The sequence below is a fragment of the Oncorhynchus mykiss genome, chromosome 10 (assembly GCF_013265735.2).
Source record: "Oncorhynchus mykiss isolate Arlee chromosome 10, USDA_OmykA_1.1, whole genome shotgun sequence".
Classification (NCBI taxonomy): domain Eukaryota; kingdom Metazoa; phylum Chordata; class Actinopteri; order Salmoniformes; family Salmonidae; genus Oncorhynchus; species Oncorhynchus mykiss.
In genome coordinates, this window is record NC_048574.1 from 37,142,707 (window position 1) to 37,156,341 (window position 13,635).

Below are 13,635 nucleotides of genomic sequence, written 5' to 3' on the forward strand. Positions count from 1 at the left end.
TTCAAAGCGCTGGTAATACAATCAGGTAGTTAATTACTTAGCCTTTTTCATACCAGAATTTACTAAACGAGAAATAATGTGAACAGGCAATCTATCAAGGTACAGAGCAGCAGGTCTCTAGCCCAGGCGTTCTTAAGATTTCTAAGCTCGAGACCCAAATGTACTGTCCTCGAATGACCCAAATTGAGAAGAAATAGTGTGCGATTATAAATGTTTATTCATAACTTGCGACTCAACTCTTATGTTTGGGGCCCACTTTGGGTACCAAACCACAGTTTAAGAAACCCTGTTGCTAGTCAATTCAAGGTGTCCTGTCGATTCCAATACTAGGAAATTACATATGTTTTGTGACATGTTATTTCGCTAGACAGAGATATGGGTTAAATGAATGAGACTGATTTGATTCAAAATAGACCGATTTTCATACCCGCGATAGAAATTACATCTATCTCCAACGCGTGGGGGCTGTGATTTAGCTGGTCTAGTAAACAGGACATCCTGAGTTCAAATCGCAGCTGTGCATTTCTTTTTACCCATTGGTGGAAAAGGTCAGAGGGGAGGGATCTCTGGTTTTCTCATCCAATGAGTTTTGAGAAGTAGGCGAGGCGAGAGGGGAGAGGACGTGTGGAATATGCAATTGAGATATTCCAATGTCTTCGAAAAAGGACACTTTTTGAAAGAGTTAAAACGTACCAACTGTGTAAAGTTGAACTGGCAAACAACTCAAGCATTTAGCCAGCTTGTACACGTCACTTTCCCAGCATAAATATCCCCTATAAGCAAACTCCTGTAGCTCGCTGTGATCTTATAGTGGTCAGTACTCTGCATTGTGGCCTCGGAAATCCTGGTTCGAATCCCGGTCACGGCATTGCTTTACAGAATGTCATGGCGAAAGGCCCTTACTTTGAATGAGTTTAAACTTACTGTGTAAACTAAGAAACTCTGCCATTTGATAAAGTCCTGCAGCTCATGGTAGCTTAATGACTTACACAAACTGATTCATCTGCTATTTCAAAGGTTCTTATGATTTTTAAAATCAAGACCCAAATGGGAAATGTACTGTCCTCAAACAACCCAAATGAAGAAGAAATAGGGTATGATTCTAAATGTTTACTCATAACTCGCAACACACCTCTCACATGCTCAGGGCCCACTTTTGTTCCCAAACCATAGTTTAAGAAACCCTTTTGCTAGTCAATTTAAGGCGTCCGTATCGATTCCAATATTAGGAAATTACATCTGTTATTTTGACATGTAATTTTGCAAGACAGAGTTATGGGTTAAATGAAAATGACTGGGTTGATTCAAAATAGTTGTGGGTTTTCATACCCACAATGGAAATTACAGCTAAGGGTGATGTGGCTTAGTTGGTTTAAAGTACCTGTCTAGTAAACAAGAGATCCTGAGTTCAAATCTCAGCAGTGCCTTCTTAAATATTTTATTGTACCCATTGGTGGAGAAGGTCAGAGGGGATGGACCTCTGGTTTTCTCATCCAATGGGTTTTGACAAGCAGGAGAGGCGAGAGGACATGAGAATTACAAAACTGACGTAGCAAGTGTGTAAAGCTGAACTGGCTAACAACTCAAGCATTTAGCCAGCTTGTACATGTCACTGTCCCAGCATAAGTAACCTCCACAAGCAAACTCTGGTAACTCGCCGTGATCTGTCCTCTTTCTCTGATCACATTTTGAAGACAATTTACATTTGTAAACTCTGTTTCAAGGTACTATCTTTGTTGAAACCATTTTTCCTCTACTCCTCTTTTCTCCTCTTATCTCTCTCTCCTCTTAGTGTCGCTGGTCATTCTCTCTCTCTAGGCATCATTCCTGGGGCCATGTTGAACAACAGGCTGAGTTTACGGAGCTGTTCGTTGGATGAAAGAGACTCCTCCCACAGGCGCTGGTTGGTCTCTCTCAGAATCGTCACTTCCTCCATCAGGGCTACTTTATCCTCCCTTTCCTGACCGTCACAGAGAGAGAGGTCATGGGGTTATTTAAAAAGAGATGGTGAAGTGGTCGAAATTGATTTAATGATGAGAGATGGGGGTTGTGTATCTGAGGCGGAAGTGTCGCACCTTCTCCAGGTTGCTCTCCAAGTGTCTCAGCAGCGCCTCCAGGTGGTGAAGTCTTGACAGATCACTGGGCACTTCACTGTAGAGAAGCAAAACATCTTGTTAATAAAGAATAACTTCAACACAAACTTCATGAGGGTAAAAAACAAATGTGCTGAAGCTGAATTAAAATGCATAACTCTATAAATGGCACACTCCAAACTTATCCATGTCTGTTTGAGAATTCATATCTTACAGGACTTAGGGTCATTAAGTCGGAGTACAGCCATTATGAGTGTGTGTCCAGTAAAGGGAATGGGACCATAGAGAGAGAGAGTGTGTGTACTGTACCTTCTTAATGTGGGCTGGGCATTGTAGCCCTGAGGAGGGTAGTGATTAGGTGGGCAAGCAGCAGTTCCACCCTCTGATCCATGCTTCTTGGACTTGCTGGGAGGAATGGGCTCCACTGTCCTCTTTGCTACAAGCATAAAAAATTAACGCAACATACACTGATATCACAAAAAAAGCATTGCATATTATAATTTGGTCTAAAATGCCTTGCTCCTCACAAACATTCATAGACAAACTCAGGCACATAGACATGCTTCTTGCACACACAGTCTCCTACCTTCATAGGCCTTGGCAGCATTGACAAGTTTGCTCCACTCCAGGCCCCAGGAAGGGGCCAGTAGGGGGATGTGCCCGGGGTCCCATCCCTCTGTCAAAGACAGCTCAGAGGCAGACAGATCTTCAAGCCCCTCCAGCTCAGGGCAGTCAGAGACTGGGGAACATGCCAGACTGGAATCCAGGGGACCACTGCCGAGGCTGATCTCTGTAGAGAGGCTATGACGGCAGGACTAGAGGACAGAGCTGTGGTCAGTTAAATGAGTACACTATTGAAATCAATTTTAGAATAAGGCTGTAACGTAACAAAATGTGGAAAAGGTCTAGGTTTCTGATAACTTTCCGAAGGTGTGTGTTTGTATATACTTTGTAAGCATTAGTATGTGAATGTTGCTGTTAATATGTTTATTATACAGTATATCTTTATCTTATCCAACTTGCCACAACTGAACTACCTTCTGGAAAAATAAAGTAATTACAGTGCCTTGCGAGAGTATTCGGCCCCCTTGAACTTTGCGACCTTTTGCCACATTTCAGGCTTCAAACAAAGATATAAAACTGTATTTTTTTGTGAAGAATCAACAACAAGTGGGACACAATCATGAAGTGGAACGACATTTATTGGATATTTCAAACTTTTTTAACAAATCAAAAACTGAAAAATTGGGCGTGCAAAAATATTCAGCCCCTTTACTTTCAGTGCAGCAAACTCTCTCCAGAAGTTCAGTGAGGATCTCTGAATGATCCAATGTTGACCTAAATGACTAATGATGATAAATACAATCCACCTGTGTGTAATCAAGTCTCCATATAAATGCACCTGCACTGTGATAGTCTCAGAGGTCCGTTAAAAGCGCAGAGAGCATCATGAAGAACAAGGAACACACCAGGCAGGTCCGAGATACTGTTGTGAAGAAGTTTAAAGCCAGATTTGGATACAAAAAGATTTCCCAAGCTTTAAACATCCCAAGGAGCAATGTGCAAGCGATAATATTGAAATGGAAGGAGTATCAGACCACTGCAAATCTACAAAGACCTGGCCGTCCCTCTAAACTTTCAGCTCACACAAGGAGAAGACTGATCAGAGATGCAGCCAAGAGGCCCATGATCACTCTGGATGAACTACAGAGATCTACAGCTGAGGTGGGAGACTCTGTCCATAGGACAACAATCAGTCGTATATTGCACAAATCTGGCCTTTATGGAAGAGTGGCAAGAAGAAAGCCATTTCTTAAAGATATCCATAAAAAGTGTCGTTTAAAGTTTGCCACAAGCCACCTGGGAGACACACCAAACATGTGGAAGAAGGTGCTCTGGTCAGATGAAACCAAAATTGAACTTTTTGGCAACAATGCAAAACGTTATGTTTGGCGTAAAAGCAACACAGCTCATCACCCTGAACACACCATCCCCACTGTCAAACATGGTGGTGGCAGCATCATGGTTTGGGCCTGCTTTTCTTCAGCAGGGACAGGGAAGATGGATAAAATTGATAGGAAGATGGATGGAGCCAAATACAGGACCATTCTGGAAAAATTGGAGTCTGCAAAAGACCTGAGACTGGGACGGAGATTTGTCTTCCAACAAGACAATGATCCAAAACATAAAGCAAAATCTACAATGGAATGGTTCAAAAATAAACATATCCAGGTGTTAGAATGGCCAAGTCAAAGTTCAGACCTGAATCCAATCCAGAATCTGTGGAAAGAACTGAAAACTGCTGTTCACAAATGCTCTCCATCCAACCTCACTGAGCTCGAGCTGTTTTGCAAGGAGGAATGGGAAAAAATGTCAGTCTCTCGATGTGCAAAACTGATAGAGACATACCCCAAGCGACTTACAGCTGTAATCGCAGCAAAAGGTGGCGCTACAAAGTATTAACTTAAGGGGGCTGAATAATTTTGCACGCCCAATTTTTCAGTTTTTGATTTGTTAAAAAAGTTTGAAATATCCAATAAATGTCGTTCCACTTCATGATTGTGTCCCACTTGTTGTTGATTCTTCACAAAAAAATACAGTTTTATATCTTTATGTTTGAAGCCTGAAATGTGGCAAAAGGTCGCAAAGTTCAAGGGGGCCGAATACTTTCGCAAGGCACTGGATATTCTATTTCTTTAAATACTGTCTCTTTTTTTGTTTGAGGTGCATCCGCCTGGGAAGGTGCAGGTAAGAGTGTGACTTGTCATGTGGCTGGTTGTTAGTTTTTACTGTCTGACTACGTTGAGAGAATATATTTGATTATTCTTGATTTGATTATGAATGAATGTGTAGGTAGTTCTTCCCTCGACCCTGCACTGGTCCAGAACCTGTTTTTGTTTGTATATTTCATTGTGTGTTTCTTGTCCTTTAACTAGGTTTTAAAGAGAAGTCTGTGGTTTTGACTAATGGTGGGGGAGAAAATAAAACCTGTTGACGTCTTTATCGGAGGCAGAGCTCCCAATGCTCTTGTTTAACTAAACCTGTGGTGTAGAATTGGCTACATTTATTTTTCTATCGCCTCACTTGTGCATCTATGATGTTTCTAGATGGCAGCCTTTACACAGGCAGCCCAATTCTGCTCTTTTTCACTAATTGGTCTTTTGACCATCAGGTCAGCTCTGAAAAATATCTGCTGTGAAAAGATCTGACGTGATTGGTCAAAAGACCAATTAGTGGAAGAAATATCAGAATTGGGCAGCCTGTGTAAACGCAGCTGATGTGTGCCTAACTCACTGCATCCCTCCCTGAGTCCTCTGTGTCCAGTATGATGAGCCTCAGTTCCTCCTCTAGGTTAGTTGTCTTGTGGGTCTGTCGTGGAGAGGGCGGGCCGCACAGAGAGGCCAGGACACGCGGCTGACCCAACACGTTCTGGGACGTCATGTCCACCTGTCTGATTACAGAGTGGTACAGTTATCTCAACACACTGCAACTCCTGTCTGGATCAACTCAATAGAAATACTCCTGTCAACTCAGATCTCAAAATATCTAAATATTACAGAACTATAATTATTCTAAATCAATGAATTACACATTAATGAAGTACTTGGTACTGGCACTATACAACAACTGCATTAATATAGAATAACTCTCTCCTCATGCTCAAACTCACACAAACACTCACCTCTTGATTCTGTTACTGTGAGGGCTGTCAGTCTTGATGGTGTTGTCTGTATTGGTGTTGTCCTTGTGCTGCCAGGTTGTGAGTCTCCTATAGATTGGAGTGGGACTGAAGCTTGGCTGGTAGACAGGCTTTTGACTGCGACTTGGCTGGTGCTGCTGCTTAATGACCTGCTGCTGGTTTGGTCTGGGTTGCTGGCTCTGGTGCTGCTGCTTAATGACCTGCTGCTGGTTTGGTCTGGGTTGCTGGCTCTGGTGCTGGACAGGGTGGTTGGAATCCGAGGGGCTGGATGTAATAGTGGCTCTAAGCATGCGAGGTTTGTCCACTGTGGTAGCGTTATATCCCTGAGGGCTGCTGTAGACACTGAAGGCAAAACAAACACACACATACCATATCCACGGGTACAGCACAGACACACAGAGCAGCACATACAAAAACACACCACAAACACAGCAGACAGAGACACATCAAATAAATGCACACACAGTGGTGACGTGAAAACTCACACTTGGCATGCATAGACATTTTCTAATCATATTTCAACACCATTGAGACTTACCCAAGCATTAATCCAATAATTTATTGCTGCCACGATGCCCCACCCAGTGTGTTTTTATAAGTTATGTGTCATATGGTGATGGTAGAGGGGAGCGTGTGTCCCACGTTTCCCCTAATCCTCCCCTCCCTGGGACCCTGCGGCTCTCAGCTGACCCAGAATCCGCACACATATAAATCTATACCCCACCAAGGTCCCTCCCACTAGGGTCTCTGTCTCACTACGCCTGTCTCCCACCGGTGTGTCCCTTTCCTCCCTCCTTCCCGTCTCTCACTCCCCATGTCTCACCCACCAGGGTGTCCCACCCTCACTCCCCCTGTCTGTTACTCACCAGGGTCTGAAGACAGGCAGTGCTCTGCGGGGCAAGGGCAGGGGCAGGGTTTGGGCGTGGTAGCTCTGACACTGGTTGGTCCCCCCTCTGCTCCCAGTGCTGGGTCTCTGTGGAGGGGGGCTGTATGTGCCCCAGCCATGCAGGGACCTCTGGGGGGCCCTGGGACAGGCATAATGGGACTTGGCCTCCTGAAGTTGTTGAGTGTCATCTTGGGAGTACAGATTAGATGTGTCAAAGTCTCTGCCACTGAAGAGGATGTCCAGCCCAATCCCCTGGTGAACCCCCCTCTCACCAAACCAGCCCTTGTGGGTAGGGCTATAGGAGGCCATCATGGAGAGAGAGTCACTGCTGGGTGGGGGTAGTACAGCACCTCCAACTGAGAAAGAGTGAGTGTTTTACAGAGGTAATGGTTGGTATGTTCCACAGCACCTATGGGGGAATGTACGACCAGACTGGTTTGAAAGTGTAAAACAGAGTGAGGGAAAGAGAAATACATAAGCAAAAGCCAACGGTAAAATGTAAAACATGCATGTACAATATAACCGCTAACAGTGTGTGTGTGTGTGTGTGGCAGTACGAAGCAGCCTTCTTCAGCCCTAACCTTGTACAGTCTTTAGGAGTCTCATATAGCCGTCTCATTTGCTATATGAGAGGAGGGGCTGTCCAGAGCCACCCTAGAAAAGGCACGGCTATATGCTCTGGGCCTGAGGAATAAAGGGCTGATTGTTCATGTGAGTGTAGTCAGTGCTCCCTTTGTTCACACCATGCTGCATTATACTTCACTTGGATCCACAGCTCTGGATTGCACTGAATAGCACAGATTGAACAAATCAATGTTTAAGGAATTTGTTCCTACATTGTCACCAATTGTTTTTTTCTGCTTAACCTTGTATTTTGCATTAATATCAATCCATTATTTTCCAGTCCATTTTAACATCCCAACCACAAAGCATGTATCAACCAAATCAATGACCATTCTTCTGGTCATTTTTAGAGAACAGGTTGTAACACTTTATTGTTGCAAAGTGTATTGACTAACCCTCACAGGTTAGTGCCCACAGGCCTCATAGCAGCACATAACAGGTGGTCAAGACTACCAGCAAAATTCCCTAAAGCATCCCTCAATCATGACCACTCGCAAAACAGTAGGATAGCTTTTGTCAAGTACATAGACTATGTAATCAGTCCATTTTGTCAAGTACATAGACTATGTAATCAGTCCCTTTTTGTCAAGTACATAGACTATGTAATCAGTCCATTTTGTCAAGTACATAGACTATGTAATCAGTCCCTTTTTGTCAAGTACATAGACTATGTAATCAGTCCATTTTGTCAAGTACATAGACTATGTAATCAGTCCCTTTTTGTCAAGTACATAGACTATGTAATCAGTCCATTTTGTCAAGTACATAGACTATGTAATCAGTCACCACTGATGATCAACGGTTGAATGCAAGGCAACAAAATACAACAGACAATTTGTCAGCCCTCACCTGCACATGCTAAAACACATTCTAAAGAAATCCGGGTATAACTTGTAGAGGAAAAACAGAATACTTACCTCTCCCAAGTGTCAATGAGCCAGTTCACATATCCTCAATGGGCTCACAGTGCTCTTTGTCTTTTTGTGTGTGTGTGCGTGTGCGTGCGTGCGTTCGTGCGAGCGCGTGCATGTGTGTGTGTACGTGACACAAGCCCCTATAGAATTTCATTTTTTGACATTTCATGACATGCTATTTTGGCTCTAAATATTTGCTGAGTAAACCATGTGTTCATTCCTGAGTGGGCTCAGGAGTGGTGCAGCGGTCTAAGGCACTGCATCTCAGTGCTAGAGGACGTTCCTACAGACCCTGGTTTAATCCTGGGCTATATCACAACCGGCCGTAATCGGGAGTCCCATAGGACGGCACACAATTGGCCCAGTGTCGTCTGGGTTAGGGGAGGGTTTGGCCGGGGTAGGCCGTCATTGTAAAATATTTCAAATTCATATAGTAGCATCAAATTCTATGAAGTCCATTGAATTAAAAACAAGATTGTTGGCGCAGAGCTATTAAACAGATCTGTCAGTTGTTTTAATTTCCTACATTTGCAATGTCCATTAATTTTCTTCCTCTCTTCCCATCCAGTTTACTTCACTAATCCACAAAACCAATCCATTGTCTGTGCTATCAAACCCACAACAATAGCATTCCAATTACACATTCTTTGTCGCAATGATTCTATGATTCTGTATGACCATCATGACGCGGTAAAATGCATCAATTCATGAAAAGGAAAGTGGGTAAAGCATGTGACTAGTCGCTTAGGATATGCTTGGGAGAGCTCAAATTACAATAAATATTGGATGAGGAGGCTGGTGGGAATGCGCTATAGGAGGACAGGCTCATTCTAATGGCTGGAATGGAATAAATGGCATGGATTCAAACATCTAGAAACCCCATTTGACTCCAAATATTCTATTCCAGCATTAGAATGAGCCCGTCCTCTTATAGCTCCTCCCACCAGCCTCCTCTGATGGGATCAATTAAAACAGTTATACCAGACTGGAAGACCTTTATATCACAACTGAAACAAACCATACAGGTAAAAAGTTTAAAGCTTAAAGCTAGTCCTTAGTTGAAACAATAACAAAGCGGCCACCCAACCTCTATTTTGGTAAGGGAAGCTATGCGAAGGGCATGGAGAAATGTGACCTTGGATACAAGGACTGACCATTCATGATATAAAAATTATAATTTTAACGATGTTTTGAGGCTATAAAGTGTTTGTTTACATGTACATTGTTTACAGAGTAAAACAAGCTTACATTTTGGGTTCTGATGGGGTATGACAGTTTGACTATGCTTATGAGGCATTTCTAAGTGAAATTCTTCAAGAATCAATGGGTAAACATACTGAACAAAAATGTAAATGCAACATGCAAAGATGTTACTGAGTTACAGTTCATATCAGGAAATCTGTCAATTGACATAAATTCATTAGGCCCTAATCTATGGATTTCACATGACTGGGCAGGAGGGCAGCCATAGGTGGGTCTGGGAGGGCAGCCATAGGTGGGTCTGGAAGGGCATAGACCTACTCACTGGGGAGCCAGGCCCAGCCATTCAGAATGAGTTTTCCCCACAAAAGGGCTTTACTACAGACATAAATACTCCTCAGCTTCACCAGCGGTCCGGGTGGCGGGTCTCCTACGATTCCGCAGGTGAAGAAGCCGGATGTGGAGGTCATGGGCTGGCGTGGTTACACAAGGTCTGCGTTTGTGAGGCCAGTTGGATGTACTGCAAAATTCTCTAAAACGACATTGGAGGCGGCTTATGGTAGAGAAATTAACATTAAATTCTCTGGCAACAGCTCTGATGGGCATTCCTGCAGTCAGCATGCCAATTGCACGCTCCCTCAAAACCTGATACATCAGTGTCATTGTGTTGTATGACAAAACTGCACATTTTAGAGTGGTCTTTTATTGTCCCTATCACAAAGTGCACTTGTGTAATAATCATGCTGTTTAATCAGCTTCTTGATATGTCACACCTGTCAGGTGGATATCTTGGAAAAGGAGAATGCTCACCAACAGGGATGTAAACAAATTAATGCAAAAACTTTTAGCGAACTAAGGTTTTTCTGCGTATGAAACATTTCTAGGATCTTAAATGCAACACTTTACATGTTGCATTTATATTTTTGTTCAGTATGTCATTCATTTTTAAGTCCAAACATACGGTAGATGTAGCAACTAAGGATGGTATATTTAAATATATCTGAGGACATATTTCCAATTTTTTTTAAACCATCCATTCCATTTGAATTCTAAAGGAGAAAGAGCAGAAGAGCCAGGAATCTCAGTCCTATTTTTTAGGTTCATCTAAAGATGAGGAGCAAGAAGCTCCACTGTACTCAGATGCATCTCCAAGTACACATTTTGAATGCACCTGTGCCCCTAACTACCTATGTTGCCTCACAACTTTCTCTGGGTGAGGTGGCACAGTGGTGGGATTTTAGTGGGGGGACATCCTGCTCAGGCAGTGGTGTAAAGTACCTAAGTAAAATTATTTTAAAGTGCTATTTAAGTCATTTGGGGGGGGGGGGGGGGGGGGGGGGTGTATCTGTACTTTACTATTTATATATATATGACAACTTTTACTTCACTACATTCCTAAAGAAAATAATGTACTTTTTACATACATTTTCCCTGACACCCAAAAGTACTCCTTACATTTTGAATGCTTAGCAGGACACGAAAATGGTCCAATTCACACACTGAACAAAAGAACATCCCTGGTCATCCTTACTGTCTCTGATCTGGCAGACTCAATAAACACACATGCTTTATTAATAAATGGTGTCTGAGAGTTGGAGGGTGCCCCTGGCTATCCATAAAGTAAATGGTGCCATCTGGTTTGCTTAATATAAGGAATTTGAAATGATTTCTACTTTTACTTTTGATATTTTAGCAATTATACTTACTTTTGACACTTAAAACCAAATACTTTTAGACTTTTACTCAAGTAGTATTTTACTGGGTGACTCACTTTTATTTGAGTAATTTTCTATTAAGTTTACTATTACTCAAGTATGACAATTGGGTACTTTTTCCACCACTGCTCAGGCATAAAGTGAGTCACCTGCTGAGACTATGGGTAGGGCCAGCTGACGCACTACTTGAGCATCCCTATGGAGAGGAAGTACCGGGTAGAGCACCTGGTGTTTGTGCCGACCCAGCATATTCTGGTGGGGGCCTGCAGTGATCTGCCTCTGTGTGTCTTCACTGACACCCCCCAGGAGATGACCGTGTTTCAAAGAACCACCTGCCCTGCTTCTGGAGTTGCCATGCACTTCTGCCCCGAGACCAACTAGCCGCTGACCAGAAGCATGGGCCTCATTGCCTTCTGGATGTCCCCTCAGACACCCCTGGGGCTGGTGAGAGTGCGGGACTGAAACGGCTGCTCCCTGCACAGGGATACCATGGTGGGGCCCTAGTGACATAGCGCCAGACCTCCATCTCTACGACCTGTGCAACCGCCACGTCAAGAGCTTTGAGTTCACAGGCCAGCGTGAGCTGCTACAGTTCCACGGCTGCATCCGGGCTCTGCTGCACTGTATCAACAGACTGGCTGCAGCCGGGCTCTGCTGCACTGTATCAACAGACTGGCTGCAGCCGGGCTATGCTGCACTGTATCAACAGACTGGCTGCAGCCGGGCTCTGCTGCACTGTATCAACAGACTGGCTGCAGCCGGGCTATGCTGCACTGTATCAACAGACTGGCTGCAGCCGGGCTATGCTGCACTGTATCATAAAAGACTGTCTGCAGCCGGGCTATGCTGCACTGTATCAACAGACTGGCTGCAGCCGGGCTATGCTGCACTGTATCATAAAAGACTGTCTGCAGCCGGGCTATGCTGCACTGTATCATAAAAGACTGTCTGCAGCCGGGCTATGCTGCACTGTATCAACAGACTGGCTGCAGCCGGGCTATGCTGCACTGTATCATAAAAGACTGTCTGCAGCCGGGCTATGCTGCACTGTATCAACAGACTGGCTGCAGCCGGGCTATGCTGCACTGTATCAACAGACTGGCTGCAGCCGGGCTATGCTGCACTGTATCAACAGACTGGCTGCAGCCGGGCTATGCTGCACTGTATCAACAGACTGGCTGCAGCCGGGCTATGCTGCACTGTATCAACAGACTGGCTGCAGCCGGGCTATGCTGCACTGTATCAACAGACTGGCTGCAGCCGGGCTATGCTGCACTGTATCAACAGACTGGCTGCAATGCTACTGCTACACAGGTAATGCCACAGGCTACGTGTAGACATGGAGCTGGGACATAAGCAGCCTGCTAAATAAGTCTGACGCCCAGCCAATGAGCTCCGAGCTGCTGCTTGGTGAAGGAGTGGAACTGAGGGGGAAAGCTGTTGATCAAGGTCTGGCCCTGTTAGGAATGTGGAGATCTGGGAAATTAGGCTGGGCTTGGCCAGGTGTTTTGCTAAAGCGTGGGGCGACATCCTGTCCGGCTTCAGCGGCAGCAACGCCCTCATCTCTTGCGAAAGTTAACTAGCATTATTTTTCATTTAGAACCAGTTACAAACAAAAATATTTTTGTACAGCAACATCTTCAGTATGCATTTGTCATAGCAGCTGACTGAAACTGGTGTGAGCCTGACAAATAACACAGGACAGCAATTACCGCAAGACAAGAGTTGGTCCACATTTTAATGGCTTCCATTTAGGTAGCCTGGTCTAAGAAACCAGTTGCAGACATTGCTCAAAATATCACAGTTGTTCGACTCAGTTCCAGGACATCTCAATCTGCCAATTTGATGAACTGCTACTCACATAATATTACGAAATCCATCAACACACTTATAGTTGTACATTTGGCCTTTGCCTTCATATTTAGTTGTACTGTATAGCAAAGGTGGGGGGGACCATAACAGTCTCATCAATAGAAAAGTATTTGTGCAGTGGCATCTTGTGCAAGTGAAGAACTCCCCTTGTCAAATTATATTTTGGATATTTAAGATTCACAAATGCTGTCATTGTTTCAGCCTGCAGGATACCCCACTAGGCTCTATGCCTGGAAGCATGTTGTTTGCGTCCTACATCGCCCTCTAAAGTCACACATCCTTACATGATAACTAGGCTGTTTCTCTCTCAAAGAAGGGGATAAATGTGTGGTGCAAAACAAAAGGAGTTGATTGCCGACTTCAGGAAGCAGGGATTCAACAACACTGCAGTAGAGTCAGCAGCTTCAGGTTCCTCTGCGTCCACATCACAGAGAACCTCACAGTGACAGACAACACCACAGCCCTGGTCAAGAAGGTGCAACTGCGCCTCTAATTTCTCAGGTGGCTAAAGAAAATCGGCACGCTCCCCCGGGTCCTCTCCTAATTCTACCGCAGCAACATCGACAGCATTCTGACCGGCTGCATCGCGGCTTGGTACAGAAACTGCTCCATTCACGACCGCAAGGCCCTT

General features: G+C 44.3%; 1 protein-coding gene across 2 annotated transcripts; it reads right to left on the minus strand.

Annotated features, from left to right (window-relative positions):
• Positions 1-199: 199 nt before the first annotated feature.
• Positions 200-8,517, minus strand: LOC110533803 (signal-induced proliferation-associated 1-like protein 3). 2 transcript variants are annotated; one of them, XM_021618325.2, is made up of 8 exons: positions 8,221-8,517; positions 6,660-7,088; positions 5,776-6,135; positions 5,388-5,544; positions 2,680-2,908; positions 2,403-2,529; positions 2,076-2,151; positions 200-1,960 (listed from the first exon to the last, which is right to left on the minus strand). In XM_021618325.2, exons 2-8 carry the CDS (start codon positions 6,989-6,991, stop codon positions 1,802-1,804), a joined length of 1,440 nt encoding a protein of 479 aa, XP_021474000.2. In that variant the 5' UTR covers positions 6,992-7,088; positions 8,221-8,517; the 3' UTR covers positions 200-1,801. The 2 variants fall into 2 exon arrangements, with proteins under 2 accessions (XP_021474000.2, XP_036846096.1); XM_036990201.1 differs by lacking the exons at positions 6,660-7,088; positions 8,221-8,517 and adding an exon at positions 6,332-6,626.
• Positions 8,518-13,635: the final 5,118 nt, after the last annotated feature.

What these genes read in the sequence shown, in the direction of transcription:
- LOC110533803 (XM_021618325.2), bottom strand. Translation starts at nt 6,991, where the DNA reads ATGATGGCCTCCTATAGCCCTACCCACAAGGGCTGGTTTGGTGAGAGG. An exon ending in CTGCCTGTCTTCAGACCCTG is followed by an intron (nt 6,136 to 6,659) that starts GTGAGTAACAGA and finishes TTTTGCCTTCAG; the next exon opens with TGTCTACAGCAGCCCTCAGG. An exon ending in GCCCAGCCCACATTAAGAAG is followed by an intron (nt 2,152 to 2,402) that starts GTACAGTACACA and finishes GCTTCTCTACAG; the next exon opens with TGAAGTGCCCAGTGATCTGT.